At 42.5% G+C, this 23724-nt stretch overlaps 1 protein-coding gene across 1 annotated transcript in view; it reads left to right on the top strand.

The window, feature by feature from the left end:
- Positions 1 to 23724, top strand: part of CFAP61 (cilia and flagella associated protein 61) — a 291671-nt gene that overhangs the window by 20788 nt on the left and 247159 nt on the right. Inside the window, exons 4-8 of the mRNA XM_050805793.1 lie at positions 902 to 978; positions 1787 to 1854; positions 2403 to 2529; positions 13804 to 13936; positions 21597 to 21756. Of these exons, the coding sequence (XP_050661750.1) occupies positions 902 to 978; positions 1787 to 1854; positions 2403 to 2529; positions 13804 to 13936; positions 21597 to 21756 (565 nt within the window). The remainder of the gene's footprint in view (positions 1 to 901; positions 979 to 1786; positions 1855 to 2402; positions 2530 to 13803; positions 13937 to 21596; positions 21757 to 23724) is intronic.

Genomic DNA, 23724 nt, shown 5'->3' on the forward strand with positions numbered 1-23724 from the left:
GAAATGGGGGCAAGGCACACAGAAGTGCCATTGGTCCCACAAAGCTGTCTAGAAAGTTATTCAAAAAACAAGAAACCTAGGCAGCACCCGTGCTGTCCTGATATAGGTGCTAGCACTACCCTCACCAGTCAGCCAGTCCACGTCTGCACTATTTCCAGAATTTGAAGATTTGTTCATAAGCACAGAGGTACCGAGTTGAGTGGACCAATGTGTGGATGTTTGAACCACTTACTCATTGTTTAGGCCACTTTAAAAATCTGCAGAAGGAGGAGACAAAGCTCTTTTAAAACTTGGAAGATTTAACTGGAAAGTCATGTTAGAATCTTGCTACTGTGAGTTTTCAGCTCCCAGGTTTTCTGGATCCCAAGAGTAATATTTGATTCTGACTCTGGGAATGTTGAACAAAACAAGCCAATGGATTCTGAACGTGGCATCTGCCTTCCATTTTTCAAATTCATAAGAGAATCTCTCCCGCCTGTCACATGAATAGAGCAGCAGCTGCTGACTCAAGAGCGCCGGGAAAAGGGTGATTGTCTTTCACTTGGCATAGACACCCCTGAGGACAAGACTACTGGGTTAATAATCGATTTCACTCCCCTGCAGGCTCTTCCCTGCCCACAGCTCATTCGTGAGGGCAGGAGGAAGGGCGGGCGCTCTGGACTCATTTACGATCCCTGTTTCCTTGAATAATTCTGAGCGAGGAGGACAGAAGGCGGCAAACTGACTCAGTGAGACAGCTCCAATGCCGCCTGGGTGTTGCATCACTTAAGACATAAAATATCAACCCTGAATGCCAGGCTGTTCTGTGTCTGTGGATGCCCTGAAACCCTCCTCCAGCCCTGCTCTGACCTAGCCCGAATGCTGACTCAGCCTTTAATCTGTGTTCTCTTTTTTTCTGCAGCCCCTGAATACGTTGTTCATGCACCTCTTTGTGGCCGTGGATGAGTATTCTGTTGGCTGTTGCAAAGAGATTCTTCGGTGAGTGGATGGGGCGGTGCAGTGGTGAACATGAAAGAGACTATGTGGATAGTTTTGAAATAGTTTTTAAAAGACATGACATTCTTTGGGGTGTTTAATTTGGTTGTAATTTGTGGCTATATTAAAATATTTACTTTGAATAGCAATAATATTTCTGAAAGAAGATAATTCTTTGAATCTATTGTCCATTCTGCACGCTGATATCATTTGAGGCAAACTGGTAGTACAGTAATTTAAAGAAATGGATTTGGGGTGAGAGGAGTAGGAGAAGAGTTAAGTGTCACAAGCTTGGACATTTCTAAAAACTGCTTTTCTTCATCTTATCCTTAGAAATGTTTATTAACATGACAGACTTCAAAGCATCCTGAATAATAGGATGCGTGGAAAATGACCAGCAGGGCTACCGAGTCATGGCGATGTGTCTCTGACAGCCTCTGACAGCCTGCACAGACATTTGGGGGTGGTGACCGCAGCTTTCAAGTCACTTTGTAATGTCACACCAGACCGTCCAGATGCCAGGTCAAAGGTTAATATTAGCAGAAATCTGTTGTGCCATATGAACATGGCACCCTTTATTCTCTCTGCCTCCATGGGACAGATCGAAAAGGGGCCCTTTAGAACCCAAGGAAAAGTAGAGAAGAAAAAGAAATTGCCTTGAGGCTGTTCTTGCCATTGCAGGTGGGGAGCAAAGGAGCCCATGTGGATTTAGGAGCACCTCACCTTTTTAGCGACAGCATTTGTCTTCATAAAGTGCCAGCTAATGGGATTGCTTTGTTATTAACACCAGCCCACCCTCTTTCCTCACCAGAACCGTGTATAAGGCAGTGCCAGAGCTGCACTTCATATTTCTCATCGTGCCGTCCTACATGAGCCTAGGTAAGGCCCGCCCAACCACCTCTGGTCCCCAGTAGCAAACATTGAAAATTCACTCCCGGCCGGGCGCGGTGGCTCAAGCCTGTAATCCCAGCACTTTGGGAGGCCGAGGCGGGCGGATCACAAGGTCAGGAGATCGAGACCACAGTGAAACCCCGTCTCTACTAAAAAAAAAAAATACAAAAAATTAGCTGGGCGCGGTGGCGGGCGCCTGTAGTCCCAGCTACTCAGGAGGCTGAGGCAGGAGAATGGCGGGAACCCGGGAGGCGGAGCTTGCAGTGAGCCGAGATCGCGCCACTGCACTCCAGCCTGGGCAACAGCGTGAGACTCCGTCTCAAAAAAAAAAAAAAAAAAAAAAAAAGAAAATTCACTCCCAGAATGGTGCTTTGGGGAATGAGAAATAAGAATGGTCTCCAGGCCCTCAATGTATCATGTGCATATTTGATTAGAGCAATTAAAGCACAATTTAGAATGGAAACTACATTTTGTTCTGACATCCCAAATTTATTTCTTGATAAATAAGGACATGTTTCTTTATCTCTGTGATTTAGGCTCAACTCTCATAACTGTTTTTGACCAAGTGGGGAACATTCCATGTCTGACGTATGAGGAAGACTTTGCAGTGCATATATGTCACAGGCACAGCCACTATCCTCAGCTGCACATTCGCAAAGCCAGGTACGGTTGGAGTCATGCCTTGTGTGACCTAAGCTTGCCTCACTGGGACAGTCATCTTCCCAAGACTCTTTCAACTACCAATGTTAAGTGACCATAGCTCAGATAAAATTTTTTTACAATACGCATAAACATTACTTCATTTGGATATCTTTATAGTTCCCCTTAATGACATTATTTGCAGGACTATCTGATGATACTCATTTCGTTCTATGTGGCTATAACGTTATGTGTTGACTCCTGAGGGGTTTCTGAAAACATACAATCCTAGGTCCCACACCAGTAAGATAACTTCCAAATAAAACAAGCTTGAAAATGAACCTGCCTGTTCAGTTTTCCTGGTAAATCCCAACTATTTTCTGACATTCAGTGAGTGAGGATGCTGTTGACCCCAGAGAGGGGTTTTCCAAGTTGAAGGTCTCTACCATCAGGTGCCCCAAGTTCAGCAGTTTTAGGGAGATGGCTGTGGCAGTGTTTTCCAAAGATGGCTGCCATACCACCTTCCACCCCGCAGGCCCTTCTTTGATGTGACCTTGGCACTCCTCTCTTCAAGCCTTGGGGGTTCCATCCTCTCTTCCTGGAGCTGGGTGGGTTGTGACTACTTTGACCAGTAGACCATGGCCAAAGGGGTGCTCTGGGACTTGTGAGGCTGGAAAGCTTCCGCCTGGCACTCTCAGGATGCTTGCTCTGGAGGAAGCCAGCCGTATGTAAGAAGTCTGGAGAAGCCACATATTCACAGGGGAGGGGTGGTTGACAGCCCCAGCTGAGCTCCTGCTGACAATTAGCTTCCCCTGCCCACTGTGTGAGCGAGCCATTGTGGACGCCCAGCCCAGGAGAGCCCCATATATCTACAGCACAGCTGACCTCTGATTGGAGCCACATGAAAGACCCAAGTGAGGATGCCCAGCTGAGCCCTGCCAGAGTTCTGACTCACACAACCATGAGCGATGTAAAGTGGCTATTAGAAATAAGAGTGCATTATGAAATCATCTCACAGGGGTGGTTGCTTGGCTTATCAGTGAAGAATAAATTGTATCTTTTAGGATCAGCCATTGCTGTGTTTGAGGAATGCTGACTTTCTTTAGAAAAGTATTTTAAAAGTTTTAAAAACTTTACAAAAGTAAGAGCCTATCATTTACCAGGCATGTAGCAGTAGTATGGCATCGTTGTTAAGAGTTTGCAATGCTGGCATCAGATAGATGTGGATTCTGATTTTGGCTCTCCTGCTCACCAGGTGGGTTAACTTACAAAAGGAAAGTGAACTCTGCGGGGGTGTAAGTTCCCTCTGTCAGTGGGTGTAAGCCTATTGTCTACAGCACAAGATTGTGATGATTGTGAGCTAATAAATGTCAAGCACATAGCACACTTCCTGCCACATGTAAGGGCCCAGGAAATATTAAATATTACTATGACAAAGGGCCTTAGAGTTAAGTGGTGGGGAGAGACTCACTTCAGTTAACTGTCACGTTGGTAGCTGAGAAGCGGGGTGCACAGAGAGAGATGAAGACAGCTTCATTACAACCGCTCCCCCCGCCCAAAAAAAACCCTCTAATTGTCCATCCATCAGTAAATGTTGTTTACTCTTACAAACTGTGGTACATCTATACAGTGGATGCTACTCAGCAATTCAATGGAATGAACCATTTACATATAGTAGCGTGAATCAATCTCAGAAGGTTTATGCCGAGTGAAGGCAGACTTAGAAACAAAAAGTGTATACAGTACTGCTGATTACACTTTTATGATGTACAAAATGGGTGAAAAGCATCCATAGAGATAGGAATCAGATAGAGATAGAAACCAAGATCATGGAGATCATGACACAGGCTGGAATTCTAGCAGCGACAGGTCACAGAGATCCAGGTTGTTGACAAAAAGAGTCAAACTCGGTAAAATGTTTGAAGAGATTTATTCTGAGCCAAACACGAGTGACCAGGGCTTTGCAACAGCCGCACGAGGTCCTGAGAACTTATGCCTGAAGTGGTTGGGCTACAGCTTGGTTTTATACATTTTGGGGAGATATAAGACACAAATCAATAAACGTAAGATGTGCATTGGTTCAGTCTGGAAAGACAGGACAACTCAAAGCAGGGAAGGGCCTTCCAGGTCATAGGCAGATTCAAAGATTTTCTGATTGGCAGTTGGTTGAAAGGGTTTATCTAAAGACCTGGAATCAATACGAGGGACTGTCTGGGTTAAGACAGGGGTTATGGAGACCAAGGTTCTTATTGTGCAGATGAGGCCTCCAGGTAGCAGGCTTCAGAGAGAATAGACTGTAAATATTTTTTATCGAACTTAAAAATATGCCTGACTCTTAGTTAATTCTCTCTTGGATCAGGAAAAAAATGCCTGGAAAGGGAAGGGGATTCCCCACAGAATGCAGAATTTTCCCAGAAGAGACAGCTTTACAGGGCCATTTCAAAATATGTCAAAGAAATATATTTTGGGGTAAAATACTTCAGTTTATTTCAGGGCCTGCCCTGCTGTCATGTTGGTATCTTATTCCTACAAAGAGTCTGTTCTGTCATTCTTAAGGTCTCTGTTTTCATGTTAATCCTGGTCAGCTGTGCGTTAATGCCAAAGGGAAAGTATAATGAGGCATGACTGACCACCCATTCCCATCATGGGCTGAACTGGTATTTCAGGTTTATGTTGGAATACCCTTGGCTGAGAGGGGGAGTCCATTCAATTCGTTTGAGGGGCTTAGAATTTTATTTTTGGTTTACATGGTGGGGAAAGGATCAGGTCAGGTGCATAGATACAGAGAGACATGTTAGAGAGTAGCACTTGGTTACAGTTGGATGGGGGAGTTGAGGGATGAGGAGTTAATGGTAATTCAGGTTTAGGGGAAATGGTGATTTTATTAACTGAAAGTAGAAATAATAGATTTAAATGGACAGGAGAAGGTTGGAAATCGAAATAGAGGGAAAAGCCAGGTTTGAGATACACATTTGTGAGTTGTCAGTTTGTCGATAAGTGGGGAGATCATGAAAATGAAGGAGATTGTCTTGCTGAGGGGGAGATTGTACTGTGAAAAAGCATAGGACCAACCAGGGCAGAACTTTGAAAAATGAAAACAAGCTATGAATAATAAGAAAGAAAACTAGAAGAGAGGGAGAGGAATATAGAAGAAATTCAGACTCATAAAGTGGCGAAAGATGCAGGGCAATGAAATTATTTGAGTAAAAGAGAAGCCATTAGATTTGGCAATTTAAAAAGGCACAGATAGGATGAATAAAACTGATACTTCCAGCCAAACTGACCAAGAAAAAAGACAAATTGCCAGTATCAGGAATGAAAGAGGTGATATCACTACAGATCCTACAGGGATTAAAAGATTAATACAGGGACACTACAAATAACTCAATGTCAATAAGTCCAACAATTTAGATAAAAATGGGCCAATTCCTTGAAAAACACAAATTACCAAAACTCATTTAAGAAAAAATAGATAACTTGGATGCTTCCATATCTATTAAAGAAAAATCAGAAGAACTTTGGGTGAGAGGGAGGGGGCCCGCCTGCCCAGACATTGGCCTCTCCCCAACCCACAGCCTGATTTGCTCTTTTTCTCCTTTTTCTCTGCCTGGCGACAGAAGGAGACTATCTAAAAAAAAGAAGAAGAAGAAGAAGAAAAAAAAAGAGTTTCCCCATCTGTTAGGTCAAAATAGTATTTTGTTGCTTTAAATTGCGTTTGTCTAAATGTGTGAGAGTTTGAGTGCCTTTTATAGGTTCCATTTTAAATGAATAAAATACTTGAATTTAAAGTAATTTCCAGTTAAGCTAACATCCTACTGGATGATTAAACATGTTCCTACAAAGTAGGCAATTCTAGACAATTTCAAAGGATTAGGCAGGGGATAGATATGAGTTAGTTACAACTGACAGAGGCGAATTTCTAAAAGTGTTTTCTTAAGTTTTAGTCAGGATACTCGACTTGTATCTTGGGAATTATCATTTTCTGGAGGTATGTAGGGCTTAAGTACTTTCAACTTAGTTATTCAGCAAGGCATTATTGTAATAGAAAACTTGTATATAAATCCAACACTGAAAATGACATGTATAGAAACAGCCCATCCAAAAATTCCCTATTCCTTTCACTTTTTAGTAAGGTATTGTCTGTTAATTTACTCCCTAATACCCCGCTTATCACTCAGGATGCAGGGTGCAGGAGAAAAGGTGTGGGATGTGCTCAGCCCAGTGCCTGGCTCCCAGTAAGCATTTGGTAACAGATGGTTGTGGTTTGGTCTCCCTTTCTCCCTCCTTTCCTTCCTCACTTCCTCCTTCTCTTCCTTTCTTCTCTTGAAAACTTGAGTGCTATGGACTATAACCTTCAGTGGACAAGGCTCACAAAACTTGAAATAAACCTGGATACCTTAACCTGAGGTCTTGCACATACGGCCTCTGATGGTGTGCCCACAGAAAATCTGAAAGAAGCAAAGCACAGGAGGAATGATAGCAAAGAGATGACAGTGGATACTTTGCAGTGAGGAAGGGATGTTTGTAAGAAGATAAGTGGACAGTAGTGAATTCATGTGGAAGTGAATTGTATGACAGTATGGCAGTTGGTGCCTTTGCCTGCAGAAGGTAGAGAGGTGTGGCACATTTTAGAAAGCCCTCGATCCACATGTTCAAATTCGAGTTTTGATACTTGCAGGCACAGGATTTCATGTATCTGGAGAATGCAGTTGTGTGGACTACCTCCCTCCTTAAGAACACTAGAAAAATGGAGACTTTACAGAAGTCAGACGGGCATGGCTGTGTGGCTCTTAGGCTACTTCCTGTCTCTTATTTCCCTCACATGTTTTTTGACATCCGTTGCAACGGTAGTTACTTGCACTGATAGTTAATGGTGAAGAACACAATTCTTTTTTTTTCTGAGATGGAGTCTCATTCTGTCGCCAAACAACACAATTCTTTTTTTTTTTTTTTTTTTTTTTTTTTGAGATGGAGTCTCACTCTGTCGCCCAGGCTGGAGTGCAGTGGCGCGATCTCCGCTCACTGCAAGCTCCGCCTCCCGGGTTCATGCCATTCTCCTGCCTCAGCCTCCTCAGTAGCTGGGATTACAGGCGCCCGCCACCACGCCCAGCTGGGTTTTTTTGTATTTTAGTAGAGATGGGGTTTCACCGTGTTGGCCAGGATGGTCTCGATCTCCTGACCTCGTGATCCGCCCGTCTCGGCCTCCCAAAGTGCTGGGATTACAGGCATGAGCCACCGCGCCCGGCCCACAATTCTTAAGACACTGAACCAGTGAAGGGTTTGGGGATGTAATTATCCTTTGGCCATTTGGCTAGTGACACATTCAAAACCAATGAATTAATGCTGTAATCCCCTGTCCTGTTTCTTTGATTTACGCATGTGGAAAATTATGCTGTAATCTGCCTATCTACTTAGACAGTAATTAATGAAGTTACTGTTTTATACTTTTCATACTATCTGAAATAAAGCATAGCTACTTCTGGACACACCTTTAAAATCTACGGTGGGCTTCATTAATCATCCATGGTGGATTTGAGATGTTTAGATTTAGAAACTATTGGCATGCTCTTTTTCTGGGGGAAAACCTGTCTTTTTCAAGTCCTCCTGGGGCTGGGAGGAGACTTGGCCAAGGAAAGGATTATATGCTTTCAAACAATGTTGTGAAATAACTGAAGTTTCCTTAGTGGAGTATTGCTTCTTTGTTGATAACAATGATTGATTAAATTGGCTCAACCTTGTTGCTTTTTAAAATAGATGAAAAATCACTAGTCATCAGGGAAATGCAAATTAAACCATAATGAGATACTGGCTTACTCCTGCAAGAATGGCCACAATTTAAAAGTCAAAAAACAACAGATTCTGGCATGGATGTGGTGAAAAGGAACACTTTTACACTGCTGGTGGGAATGTAAATTAGTACAATCATTATGGAAAACAGTGTGGAGATTCCTTAAAGAGCTAAAAGTAGAGCTACCACTCGATCCAGCAATCCCACTACTGGGAATCTACTCAAAGGAAAATAAGTCATTATATGAAAAAGATACATGCACACACATGTTTATAGCAGCACAATTTACAATTGCAAGGATATGGAACCAACCTAAGTGCCCATCAACCAATGAGTGAATAAATAAAATATGATATTTATACCCCATGTAATACTACTCAGCCATAAAAATGAACAAAATAGTGTCTTTTATAGCACCTTGGATGAAGCTGAAGACCATTATTCTAAGTGAAGTAACTCAGGAATGGAAAACCAAATACCGTATGTTCTCACTTGTAAGTGGGAGCTAAGCTATGAGGACGCAAAGGCATACAGAGTGACATAGTGGACTGTGGGGACTGGGAAGGGGGAGGTTGGGAGGGGGTGAGGAATAAAATCCAACCTATTGGGTATAGTGTACACTGCTCAGGTGATGGGTGCACTAAAATCTCAGAATTCACTATTAAGGAACTCATCCATGTAACTAAAAGCCACCCATATTCCCAAAACTATTGAAATTAGAAAATAAAATAGATGAAAAAAACATTCTTTAAGATTTAAGATTGGTGGTTTGTAATTACAAAGTTTAAACTCTTAAGGCAATCATTTTTGTGAAGCATTTGATAGTCTCATGTCATGCTTTTTAGAAATCCACTTAAACTTGACTTCTGAGCAATTTCATATGAATAAACATTCTGATGTTTGTTGTGAATATCCTAAAGCATTCCAAAAGAAGGGGTAGAGCAATGACAGATTTTCCCCAACAACCTTCATGAGTAAGATTGGTAAGTGACCCAGTAAGTAGACCTTGGTTGACGATCCAGCTGGAGCCATACTATCCCAGGATGGACGTTTAGATCAGATGTGCTTTGAAAAGCACATGACAAATTTGAGCTTAAAACCCTTCATAATTTTTTAAAGCATGACATTTTCCAAGGACTAGAAGCTGAATGACTCCAAACCCCATTTTGAAGTTCTACAGTGGAATACTGTATGGAGTTTAGAAATGATAGATTTGATTTTCTTAAAGAAGACCACTAGAGGTCACAAGAGATCTTGGAAAGAAAAAACGTGCTTGGTTTTGGATACCTGAAGTCAAAGAACAATCTAGTTGGTGCTGATCTTAGGTTCTCCTACCGCACACTGAGACAGTGTTCATGGTAAAGAGTTGGCGTAACTAGAACACACTGCATTCTCTGGCACTACTACTAAATTAGATTTTCTATGACTTTTTTTCTTTCTTCACTGGTTCCTTAAAATACACACACACACAGGTTTGAAGAAATATATTGATGGCGTTTGAAGTGTCAACAGAATTCCTGTTACCACTGTACCTTTTAAAGTCCAGCTAGTGAAATGCAAATCCTCTCTGAATATGGAGACTATCATCAGACAGGAACGAGGAGGCTGTGCCAGGATTCTGGATGCAGAGGTGCATCCAGAAGAGGTGGCCTGCTGCTGCTGCTGTCACTCCAGTCCTTAAGTGTGAGCTTTCCGTCTGTGCATTCGCAGGGGCTTCTGTGCTTGCAGGGAAGTGATGCACACCTCTCAGACTCGAGGGAAGCGGGCCTGCAGGTTTTCCTCTGGAGCCGTAATCATGTAGTGCAGCAGCCAGACCGTGGAGGCAATGAAGCAATCTCAGGATCTGCGTGTCACCCAGAGACCCATCAGGCTGCAGGGGAGAGCTCTGCGTGGCCTGGACGTCGCGGTGCTCCTAGCAAGCCCAGCTAACCGACTGGTGGAAGTGCTGAGGGAGTTTGTCCTCACTTCTCCCCAGCTCCCAGGAAGCCAGTGAGAGCTACCGGCTCATTACTAGCTGTGGACTTAGAAGACACCCATTTCTCAAGTAGGGTGTCCTGGAGAGGTGGTCGATTTTCTTAAGGTGTGGGTTCAACTCCATTTCACGTGGCACAGTTTTCAGAGTCTGACGGAAATCTGGGTGTCTGAGAGATTGATAAGTCTTTGTGAGGTGGACCGTTTGTTTCCTCCAGAGAAGTTAAAATAAAATATTGTATAATTGATGACATTAACAAGCACATTGCTGCCCCCTCCAAGCCACATTCTGAATGGAAGATATAAAGTAACTTTGCTTTTCACTCAGAGAACTGTACTATTTCCATTGCACTCTGTGTTGATCTATAAACTCCGCATCGTCATCACCACTGGAACACTGTGCAGCATGTCAACGCCAGGGCACGTGGCGCTGCCGCGCCAAATTCACAGTGGCTCTTCTTGCATCCTGACTTTGACAGGCAGCGCTCGTTGCCTCAGAACACTCACGTTGAAACATTTGACTACATGAGTTGTTTTCCATAGCTGGGGTGTTTTGTTTCTGTGGGGCTGGACTTTGTCATATGCCATTTGAGACTATGTGAGGCTGATGTCATACTTTATCATTAGCACTCGGGCTGATGCAAGATCATAAATTATCAATTACCCCAAGGAATGCATTTAGCAGAACAAGTTCCTCTTTATCCATTTTGGGGAAGGGCTTAAGAGAGCCTCTTCAGAACTCCAAGATTTGGATGTTTTTCTGTTTTTCCCAGAAGAATTCGTGTTGAGGTATGATTGTGGATAACTTTGTTAATGGGTTGCTCGGTTTCATGAGCAGGCCTAGGGCTCTGGGTCTCCCGGAACCTTTATTCCTGATGTTTATAGCTGTAGAGTAATATTTTTGTGTCCATCGTATAAATAAAAGCCTATGGTGCACAGCTGATTGTGTGTGATTGCTGTCTTCATTCACTTAAAATGATTAGGTTATTGAATTATTTTTCCATTATTTAAAATGTCTGTTAATAAACATTGATGCAACCTTTTATTTTTGGCAAAATGTTTGAAAATGGATTTGTTGACTACTGTCTCCTAGAATTTTTTACAGAATATTTTTAGCCAATATCATCAAGGACTCTTCTTACAGAGAAAAGCCACCACCTCTTATTAGCAACACCCTTTTGGCAGGTTAAGTGGGGAAGTGAGTTGTTCCTGGAAGGCAGCAGAATGTTCTAGGCTTTTTCTGCCAAGGTTCTGAGGGCTCATGTGGAGAACAAACACTTGCTAAGGACTTACTGTGCCCCAGAGAGCAGGCTTTAATGCGTCATTTGGATCTCGCAGCTATTCTTGTCCCTACCTGTTTTTTGTGCATGAGAAAACCAAGGCTTAGCATTGAAGTGACTTTGCCAGTTTCTTAGTCAGTAGAGTCAGAAGGCTAAGCAGAGGGGCTATGATGCCACCAGCATAGGACCATAGGTTCAGACTGCCCAGATGCTGCCCCTTGGGCATAAAAATTCTGCCCTTCACTGCTGTCACTGTAAATGGGACCCTTGACAAGGTCTCAGCACAAGGTGTGGGCCCGGTTCACATTGGCTTTTGCTGTTGGGCTACATGCTACAGAACTGCTACAGAATTCCTTCTGTTTCCCTAAAGAACGTTTTCCCTGTTTGGGAAGATGCTACACCTTGGCTATAAGAATTAGCACCAGAACTGGACAATATATATCCAGTGATGATCCCATCATTGGGTTCCTGGGAAAGGAGGTTGGGAGAGAAGAGTCACTGGAGGGTGTAGGGTGGAGATGAGCTTTGGGGATGCTGGAATTGGGGATGGGCAAGGTGGTCAGAGCACTGGCTGAGAATAGACGTGGGAAGGAGGGAAGATGGTGAAGTCTCCTTCTAGAGTCAATAAGTGAATCAACTCTTATCATTATTGGTGACTAGGGTGGAAAGATGGAGGCAAAGAATTTTGTACCCATCCCAGAAACAGTGGGGAGCTTGCAAAAGTGGAGTTTTTCAAAACTAATTTCAACTTTTATTTTAGATTTAGTGGGTACATGTGTAGGTTTGTTACCTGGGTATGTTGCATGATGCTGAGGTTTGGGGTACAGTTGATCCCATCACCCAGGTACTGAGCATAGTACTCAACAGTTTTTCAACCCATACCCTGCTCCTTCTCTCCCCTCCCTAGAAGTCCCCAGTGTCTATTGTTACCATCTTTATGTCCATGAGTGCCCGTTGTTTAGCTCCTACTTACGAGTGAGAACATGCAGTATTTGTTTTTTTTGCTCCCGCGTTAATTCGCTTAGGGTAATGACCTTCAGCTGCAACCATGTTGCTGCGAAGGACATGATTTCATTATTTCTTATGGCTGCATGGAAAAGTTTTAAAGTAAGATGAAGAAAGCAGGGTTTTAAGAAGACTAGTGATGGTGGATGGAATGACAGAGTTTCTCCTTACAGTAGTCAATGGGAAGTGAGTGCAGTGATTCAAGCTTCTGTAGTAAGAAACTCTCATTCCACCCACTGACTGTAGAAGTTCTGCAGTTCTTTTTGGTTTCTCCTACCTAAGTAATAATGATAATAACAATAACATTGCATATGATCTTTTTAAACATTTGCTATTTTTATGACAGATGCACACACAGTAACATAGAGAGGTAAAGTACCCAAAGTCACAGCTGGGCAGAAGCAGGATCCAGACACAGGCAGCCTGGCTCCCCTGCTTAGGCTGTGACCACTATGCTGTATCATTTTATTTCTAATATTTTCAAGAGCACCATAAGACTTAATGCATTTATGGTTGTCCCTCAGTCCCCTGGGCCACAGGTGACCACTGATAATGCTCAGTGATCACATGCAGAAATAGACAGACAAGTGGTCAAGGCCTTTGGTAAATTATTGCAGGGCTGAAATAGCTTGAAAAATGACTGCAGCATCAGTAGTACAGTCATACCCATTCAAAAAACGGTTGACATTTGTTTCTGGCTCCCTGATTTAGCCTCATCACTAGAAATTCCTGCTGATGCCCTTGCATGATGGAATAAGACTGTTTGGTGGTGATGACATCAGGGCCAGGTTGACAGTTTAAGAAAACAAAGGATCTGGTTGCCTGGATAAAGACCCTTTGCTGTCTCTCCTTCCAGAGAGTTTTGACAAGAGGTGTATTAGTCCATTCTCCCACTGCTGTAAGGACATACCTGAGACTGGGCTATTTATAAAGGAAAGAGGTTTAATTGACTCACAGTTCCACAGCGCTGGGGAGGCCTCAGGAAACTTACAATCATGGTGGAAGGGGAAGCAAACGTGTCTCTCTTCACAAGGCAGCAGGAAAGAAGAATGAGACTCCAGCCTGGCAACAGAATTAGACTCCTCTCAAAAAAAAAAAAAAGAAAAGAAAAAAAAAAAAAGAAGAAGGGAGGTTGATATCATGAGTGTTGCTGTAGCCCCAGCACTTAGAACAGGGTCTGGCACCTAGTTGGTGCCCCGTTGAAGGACAAAAATGAGTGAACGAACACTGAACTTCAGCCTTTCTATTAAACAGGGTGGAAGACCATGACGATCTCATGCCAATATTTATGCGCTATGACACAATTCTGAAGGAAACTTATGGTGAATACTTCCTGGCCGAACTAATAGAGGCCCAAGATGAAGAGAATCATGCTGTTGTGTGTGAGGTTAGTGACTGATCCATGTGGGGACACACTTAGTGAGAGGAAGGAGGGATGTGAGTGGTGTTGCTCTTGTGTTGCTGGGCACCCCTGGAGCTGCCATTGTCTCCCTGGCCACCCCGGCCCTCCCACTGCCCTTCCAGGTGGTGCACCAGGCCAGCTTCCTCCCCTGGGTTACTGACTTTAGGCTGTCTTTTGCGAGGTCCTTCCAGATGCCCAGGGTGCTGTAGATTCTTGCCTTGTTCCTAGAGTGAGAGGGAATGGAAAAGACCCCCTAGGGGTGCATAGGGGGACTTCTGAGAATCCCCAAATCTCACACTTCAGAAGTCACAAACCAGCGTTCTGCTGGCAGATGGATTTTGTTTGAGTTGGAGAGGTATTTTTTTTTTAACGTTTTGTTTTGACATAGTTTCACACTTAAAGAAAGTTTATAACTACCCAGATTCCCCAAATGTTAACATCCAACCCCATTTGTTTTATTCTCTTGGTCATCCTTTCTAATTCCCCACCCCCCTCTTTCTCTCTCGCTGGCTTTCTCTCTCTCTCATGTATATTCTGAACCATTTGAGAGTAAGTTGCATACATGATGCCCCTTTACCTCTAAGTATTTCAATGTATATTTCCTAAAAACAAGGACACTCTTTTAGATAACTGCAATACAATGATCAAAGCCAAGTAATTATGATTCCTGTAATTCTTTTATTTTTTTTATTTTTTGAGATGGAGCCTTGCTCTGTCACCCAGACTGGAGTGCACTGTCATGATCTCGGCTTACTGCAACCTCCGCCTCTCGGGTTCAAGCGATTGTCCTGCTTTAGCCTCCCGAGCAGCTGGGATTACAGGTGTGTGCCACCACGCCCAGCTAACTTTTATATTTTTAGTAGAGATGGGGTTTCACCATGTTGGCCAGGCTGACCTGAGGTGAACTCCTGACCTCAGGTGAACTCCTGACCTCAGGTGATCCGCCTGCCTTGGCCTCCCAAAGTGCTGGGATTACAGGAGTGAGCCACCGCACCCAACTAGTTCCTGCAATTCTTTTTATCTAATCTACAGACTTTATTCAGATTTTTCTGACAGTCCCAGTAATGTCCTTTATGGCAGAGGTAATTCCAGGCCATTCATTGAATTCAAGTGCTCTGTTTCTTCAGCCTTTTTAAATCTAGAACAATTCTCCAGTCAGTCTTTATCTTCCATGAGAATTACAGTTTTGAAGAGTATAGGTCAGACATTTTGTAAAATGTCTCATTTTGAATTTGTGCAATGTTTTCTTATGATTTGATTCAAGTTATATATGATTAAATATTTTTGAATTAGCAGCTAAGGTAAAAATTATGAAAGTCTATATAACAATTGGAATTTCTAGCTTTTCTAAACAAATCAGAAGGCCCAGCCTATTGGGCCCAAAAGACAGCCTACACCCTCTAATTCATGATTCTTCATCTACTCATTACTCATTATTTGTTAAAACTATAAGAGCTGTTTAAAGAATATTACTTTTCTTGAAACTTGGAATGAAAAGTTCTCTTATTTGGATGACATGAGCAGTTTGAGGCTTTGTTCTACATCAGTGGTTCTCAAACTTGGCCCATATGCAAATCACTTGGGAGGCTTTTAACTATCCATACCATGCCAATGACTTGGATCCAGAATATATACAAAGAACTCTCACAACAATAGAAAAATAATCCACATAAAATGTGGGCAAATGATTTGAATAGACACTTTTCAAAAAAATGAATAAATAAAAGATACAATTGGCCAATAAGCACGTGAAAAGACATTCAACATCATTAGTCGTTAAGGAAAGGCAAATCAAAATCACAGTAAGATACCACTTTACCTCCACTAGGAGGGTTATAATCAAAAAGCAGGACAATAGCAGATGTTGGCAAGGATGTGGAGAAACTGGAACCCTCATTCATTGCTGGTAGGAATATAAAATGCCATGGCCATTTTGGAAAAAAGTCTGACATTTTCTCCAAAAGTTAAACATAAGAGTTACCATTTGACCCAGCAATTCCATACACAGAATTGAAAACACGTGTCCACACAAAGACTTGTATGCAAATGTTCATAGCAGCATTCTTCATAATAGCCAAAAAGTAGAGATAGGCCAAATGTCTGTCTACTGATGACTAGATAAACAAGTTGTGGCATATCCATACGAGGGAATAGTACTAGGAAATAGAAGAATGAAGCACAGATACATGCTACAGCATGTCGGAACCTTGAAAACGATGCTAAGGAAAAGAAGTCGGTCATAAAGACCACGTATTGTATGATAGCATTTAGATGAAAGCCTAGAATAGACACTTCTGTAGAGACAGAAGGTACATTAGTGTCTGGAGGGAAAGGGGAAGGAGAAGTGACTAATATTGGGCATAGGCATTGGTTGGTCGGGGGATGAAAATATTCTGGGATTAGATAGTGGGGATGGGTGTACAATTTTGTGAATATATTAAAAACCACTGAATTGTGTGTGGTTTTTTTTTTTGTTGTTGTTGTTGTTGTTGTTTTTTGAGACAGAGTCTTGCTCTGTTGCCCAGGTTGGAGTGCAGTGGTGTGATCTTGGCTGACTGCAACCTCCACCTCCTGGGTTCAAGCAATTCTCCTGCCTCAGCCTCCCAAGTAGCTGGGATTACAGGTGCCTGCCACCACACTGGCTAATTTTTGTATTTTTAGTAGAGATGGAGTTTTGCCATGTTGACCAGGCTGGTCTCAAACTCTTAGCCTCAAGTCATCTGCCCACCTTGGCCTCCAAAAGTGTTGGAATTACAGGTGTGAGCCAGTGCACTAGGCCTGAATTGTGTATTTCTTAAAGGGCTGTTTTTATGGTAGTTGAATTATATCAATTATATCCATTTTTAAAAATCCTGTTGCAGGGGTACCCTCGGGCCAATTAAATGAATCTTTTGGGGGTGAGACATAATCCATATATTTATTTTTAATTTTAGACACAGGATCTCACTATGTTGCCCAGGCTTGTCTTAAACTGTAGTCCTCCTGCCTCGGCCTCCCAAAGTGCTGGGGTTGCAGGCATGAGCCACCATGCCTGGCCTCAATCTGGATTTTTAAAAATCTCCCCAGATGATTCCAATGTGCAGTCCAGGTGGTGAAACACTCATCTACATGAGGGTAAAGCACACCTGGTGAGAATGACATGGTTTTATAAACATGTGGGTATTAGTTTCTGCAGCTGACAATTGGCCCTGGAAATTAGATTCTGAAGTACTACATTGAAAGAATTTTTATTTATTTTTATTTTAGTTTTTAAATGTTTATTTTATTTTCTCATATTTAGGTTTTGGCATGGTTTCTCAACGACCTGCTTTCACGTATTCTCGTTTAGCCATTAGCCCCAGGCTACCAGGCTAGCCACAGAAGGGAGGGCTGGAAGCATTTGGGCCTAGCAGCACCATTTGGAAAGCTTGTCTGTACACAACTAGACAGAAACTCCTGAGAAGTGAAATGATTCATACAGACCCCAGTAAGGATTTTCATGACCAGACTTTACTCATCAGGTTTAATCAGGGTCTCTGTTTTTGGAAGGCTTTTAATTATTTGGTTTCGAGGTACTAGTTTTAGTCTGAATCACTTGAGTCAGTGCTTTGTAGAGAAGCCGCAGTGACCTCTTCCCCCACGTTCTTTCTCTCTCTTGCCATATGTTTCACACTTTCAGTGTGTGTAAACATCGGAGCAAAGCCATAGGCTGAAAACTGAGGTTCCAACCCTGCAAGGATTCTTTGGTGTCTTGAAAGAGGCAGAGGGCATCCAGCCCCATCTCCTTCCAGAGGCTGTGCTGCCTCAAGCATCAGAGGCTTTGTGTTCCATGGAGGGGAGACTACAGACCTCGATCTTCAAATGGAAGGGCAGAAACAAGACTGTGAGCTGGGATCTGGGAGGGGACCTCTAATCTGAAGTGAGCCATGTCTGATGTCTGAAGCCTTTTGGGGTTCAAGATCAATGCTGTTGCTACCCTTTTTCCTGCCTCCCTAGGGGCCTTTTAGGCAATGGTGTGCTGGAGCCAGCTTGCTCTGGCTCTCAAGGGCTGATTGTAAATCTTCAGGAACTCTGCAAACTGCTTGTTAAATACAGCTATTATTAAAAATTAAATTATAGAAACATACAATGTAATAAATTGTATTAAAACAAAGTTAATAAATACTTGAAATTCATCACCTTCAATTTTTTTTTGCTATTCTCCATGCTCTTGAGGGTTTTTTAAAAAAATGTCTGTGGTCTCTATACAGTGGGTGTAAGAAATAATGGCTAGCTACTGTGCATTCCCTCCCAACTACATGTTTAGTGAGATCACACTGTTCACTTGACATTGGCCATGATGCGAGTGCTTACGCCTCAGAAATCGGCAGAAGCTACAAATCTGGGCTTTCCCCCCATCGGCCATGATGAGAGTGCTTATACCTCAGAAATCGGCAAATGCTGCAGATCTGGGCTTCCCCCCTCCCCCCCGGAATGCTGATTAGGCATTTACAGGCACATGTTACTTTAAGGCAACCACTGCCAACCAGAGGAAACAGAAAGAAGTCCATCAAGTTTGTCTCTTTCTGAATAGCCATGGCAGTTCCAGGCCATGCACGCAGCATGCCTGAGGGCAAGGCTGTGCCCTGTGGGAAACCCTTATGACTGAAAGGGTTTTTAGTTACAAGGACTTTCTTTGGCTTGATAGCTAGTTTGGAGGAGTTTGGGGCCATCACTTCATACAAGTTCCTTGTCATAACTGTACCCTGGCTTACCTTGACATCTGGTGTTTACTCCAAGCTGAGGTTTTAGGGAAGGGTAGTTGGAGGCCAACGGCGGCTCCTAGTGACAGATGGGCAGAGCGTCTGCTTTGGCATCATCCATGGTGTGGGCAGCAGTGGTCCGAGTAGGCACCACTGACCTGGAGGCAGGGAGAGCCTGCCAGGTCAGCCATGCGCTTGGCATCAGGAGGAGAGGATCAGAGCCAGCAGTGGTCACAATGAGGGCAAAACCCTCATGGTGGAATATGGACCTGTTTGGGAAGACAAGGCCACAGTACATATAGTTTTCTAGCAATCTAAACCTTCTGTGTCATGATGTAGATCTTTACAGGACAAGCAAGAAAAACAAAACCTTCAGTTTTGTTCTCCAGTATAAGATAATTGAAGACACTTGTGGTGGAAAGTACTTCTGTCACCAGGAAGATAGATAACAGCCAGCAATCAATGCTTTTCTGTTGTACAAGTTAAAAAAGTCCATTAAATCCATTTATTTTTTTCAGTGCCTACACAAGAATGCATTTGGATACTCCTGCAGATTCATATTTAAGAACAGTCTCAAATCGGTTATTTGAAAGAAACTCAAAGGAAAAAGCAGACACTTCCACAATATGTCCTTGCTCTGTTGTAGTCTGTAATTGTGAACTTTTGTAAATTGTTACAACCCTGGATGAATGATGGGAATATAACAGGTTGTAGAATTGGAGAACGTTAAATCTTTGTTCCTAATGGCAAAACATGTTTTTCTCATTTTCATCAGAATGTGTGATCCATGCCATTTGAAATCAAATTCCAAACACAATGAGCCATTAGTGTAATAGCTCATTACTAACAGCGGTCTTATAAATAATACATTCTTATCATGCACATGCAGCTCGCTGTGAAGCCAGCAAAAGGTATTTCAGGCCATCGAAGTTTTGTTGCGCCAGCGCGGCTGTGGATTAGAAGGACATCTCCATGTGAACCAAGATGGATGCCAATTTTCCCTGCCGAGAGTGAGGCTGGCCGTCTCTTTCTGCACATATGGTAGATGGATTGGTTAATCAGCGTCTGCTGAGTCTTGGGCCTGAAATTACAGAGAAGCCAGACAACTGCGGCTATGCAGCCTTTGTTCACGAGTGCAAACAAGACAAACAATCACTTGTTATTTGGGAAAAAAATTAAAATGTTTATTTTGGACTTTTATTAAAGTGTCAATGGCTTTATAAAACAGCTGTGTAAATCCAGGCTTTTTCAGCAGTATCATTTTAGGGGGACTGTAAAGAAAGGAATATATGTGAAAAAATTAATTTTTAAAAATACCCCTTGTATTTCAGTTTTGAGGAGAAAATAGAGGAAGTCTCACTTTTATTTTGCAAACACATTTGAGAACAAATGATTTTTAACTGGGAGACATGTTCGAGAACAAATAGTAGTTTAATACCTAATTTTTTTTAGTGTCATTTTAAAACTGAGTGTTATTGTAGCCTGATTCTCTGTTTTAGGAGGTTAAAGCATTAACCATTTTCTCTGACTGAGCATTTATGGAAAGATGCTGCATTCTTGGGAATAGAGAATGCCTGTGATTATTGAGTTCTGCTACTTTCTGAATGCAATGGTTATCTAAAAGTCTGAACACTTGAGAGACAGGACCCAGTAAATGTGGGTTTCTAATAACAGCTATCAGAGTCTAATCAGTCAACCAGAATTTACTTAAAATCTACTTAATAATTATTTTATGTGAAATTCAAAGGACTATGTATTTTCTCTCTCTCTTAAAATTTTAAATACTTTCCTTGCAGAAAACAATGAACTACAGAATTACTTAAGGGATGTAATAAGGAGTTTCAGTCACAGCTGTCTCTCAATGTGGAATATGATAGAATTGAAGTCTGTTGTTAATTTCTAATGTTTTGGTACCAATTTGGTACCTGGTACCCAACCAGGGTTCAGATCAGCTAGTTACTCATCTTCTCACCTATGTATTACTCATCAAAGACCGAAAATCATGGGGACAACTGCAAGAGCTTCAGAACCAGCATTTCGGGGTGATGGGAAGTTAGACGTTTGCAGATGAGACCCACCTGGTGAACCAGCCCAGCCTGACTCAAGTTTACTTCCCTCGAACATTTTCCACCAAACTTCCTTCCCTCATATCTCCTCCCCATCAGACTATCCAGTTAATAAATAAGTGAGTTCAAGACAAATTGAAGAGTTTCTACCTGATAAGGAGCTAGGGTCCATGGACTTTCTCTCTACTGGGGGCTGATTACATGGGCACCAGAACAATGACCTGTATTCCTGAGAAATGTGCATGGCAGAGGGGAAGAAAGTAGACAGAAGCACCAGGCTTATGTTGGGGTACAAACACATGACACCAAATGGCAGAGGATATGGAGCAGGCAGGGGCATGGTCTGAGCAGAGGGCAAGTATCCCAATGGTTGAAGGGTCAAGAACTCTGGCAATTTCGCTGTTACTTATGCACCACTAGGTGTGTCCCCAGTGGTCACTTATTGGGACATTTTTGAGCATGTTTTATGTACTTAAGGAAGAGACTCATTCCTCCCTTAAATCTCAGGGTGCCTGCCAGACCACCAGCCGACCACATACTGAGGGCTCTGGAGGTTTCCTGATGAGAATCATTTGACCTCTGATAAAGTAATGAAGTGTTTTGGACTGGGTGTGGTGGCTCATGCCTGTAATCCCAGCACTTTGGGAGGCCGAGGTGGGCAGATCACTTGAGGTCAGGACTTCGAGACCATCCTGGCCAACATGGCTACACAGGAGGCTGGGGCAGGAGAATCGCTTGAACCCAGGAGGCGGAGGTTGTGGTGAGCCGAGATACACCACTGCACTCCAGCCTGGGTGACAGAGCAAGACTCTGTCTCAAAAAAAAAAAAAGAATAATAAGGTGTTTTGGATATTTCAGGTGGCAGGCACAGCTGTTGGGTTCATGAGTGTGTGCTCAAGAGTGAACATGCAACTGCTACATGAGTGCTTTGACTTGGGCCCTTTCCACGGACTCTGTTTCCCCCATCCTGATGATGTTCTGGAAGCACCACAAGAGCTAAGTGTCCGAAGAAGTCAAGGTACAGTGGATATCATAGGGACACACTGGAAAATTAAATCTATGCTTTATACACATTGCGCTCTTTGCTAAGTGATGGAACTAGATAGGGTACTTTATATTTCCTTCCCCAGTTCCCCTTAAGGAGTAGTTCCATAGTTGGTTACATCCTTTTGCAAATATCTACAAGCACAGATAGTCATAGTGCAGGGGTGGAGTTAGACATACTGGACTTGGGGCTTTAGGGCTCCCATATTGAGGATGCTCACTTCTTGAATGTTCATTGCTAGAGTAGATGTAAGTTATAGTGAAATAATTACTAGTGTTTCAGGTTTTATACACACACACACACACACACACACACACACAGAACCAAACATAACAAGTGAATTTTTCAAATCAAGAACTCAGGAAGTTTTATATGCTTTGAAGTGTTAATCCCAACTTTCAGTGCTTCTGTGTTTTTGTCTTTGACAAATCATTATGTAGTATAGGTCTGTTGCAAGTAGTCATTTTTAACTTGCTTAGGTTACTTCTAGCTATATGAAATGATATCATCAATTTTAAAATATTGTCTGTATCAAGATTTTCATCACATTCAATTAGGTAATCTCAAACTTTGATGTTTTAATTTAGTGAGGTCTTACTGTATCCATGGGTATCTTTGCGGTTACATATTTGAGTTCTTACAGAAGACAGATGCAGGCAGGCAAGTTACCGTGGGTACATCAGTTCACTTCTCTAAAGCTGGATTTCTTTATTTGTAAAATGAGCATAATAGTAATACCTCCCACATGGCGGCGGGGGGGTGGGTTGTGAAGTTTCACTGAGATAAGCCGAGTAGGGTGCTTTGCCCAGTCAACTTAGCACTCAATAAATGTTGATCATCACCGTTAGCAATTTTTTTTTTTTCCTTTGTGTTGGCCTTCCACCAACTTGAATCTTCCTAGGGTAAAATCAGGGTAGTTCAAATTGCTATGTTTTTTCCTGTCTGAAAGATTATAACAAGATTGTTCAGAAATGGGAAAAGGAGCACTTGGCTGGTGGCAAAGGACTTGTCAGTCTAGACAACAGAAGGCAGTGACTTGGCTAAGCTTTTCTCCTGAATGCATAAACCCAGTGCACAGCGTCTAGACCTCATCTGAACACACACACTTATCACAGAGAACTTGCAAAGCCACAGGTAGAGGAGTTTCACTTTTGTTCTGATGATAACAACACCCTTCCCAAAAGAGATTTGGGGTCCTTATTGTTTAACAGTGAAGCCTTGCTTGCCATGCTTCTCAGAGAAGAGCTCTACCATGGGAGAGTTCTGAAGGAACTTATCAGTGTGAGACAGTCCGGGACCATAAGTTGTCATTGTCATTTTCCAATGCTTAAATTCTTCTTTGAAAGCAGCACTAAATGGCCTTCTTTTTTTTTTTTTTTTTTTTTTTTTTTTTTTTTTTTCTGAGGTGGAGTTTAACTCTTGTCACCCAGGCTGGAGTACAATGGTGTGATCTTGGCTCACTGCAACCTCCGCCTCCTGGGTTCAAATGATTCTCCTGTCTCAGCCTCCAGAGTAGCTGGGATTACAGGTGACTGCCACCACACCCAGCTAATTTTTGTATTTTTAGTAGAGACAGCGTTTTGCCATGTTGACTAGGCTGGTCTTGAAGTCCTGACCTCAGGTAATTCACCTGCCTCGGCCTCCCAGAGTGCTGGGATTACAGGTGTGAGCCACCACACCTGGTCCTAAATTGCCTTTTTATGGCTGAATATTCTCACATATAAAATGGAGATAAAAATAGTATCTAACCCAAAGAACTGAGGGGATGATTAAATGTTAGAATCTATGTGTTGTGCTTAGCTCAGCGCCAAACAGAAAGTAAGTCCTGAACATTTAAAAATATTTTTTCCCCTGTGGCTATTGTAATGAAGAACAAGTCGAAAAGATGTAGTCCCTTCCAAGAGTGTTCCTGAGTGGCTCTGATGCTACTAATGTTTCCTA

The sequence above is a fragment of the Macaca thibetana genome, chromosome 10 (genome assembly GCF_024542745.1).
Source record: "Macaca thibetana thibetana isolate TM-01 chromosome 10, ASM2454274v1, whole genome shotgun sequence".
Lineage (NCBI taxonomy): Eukaryota > Metazoa > Chordata > Mammalia > Primates > Cercopithecidae > Macaca > Macaca thibetana.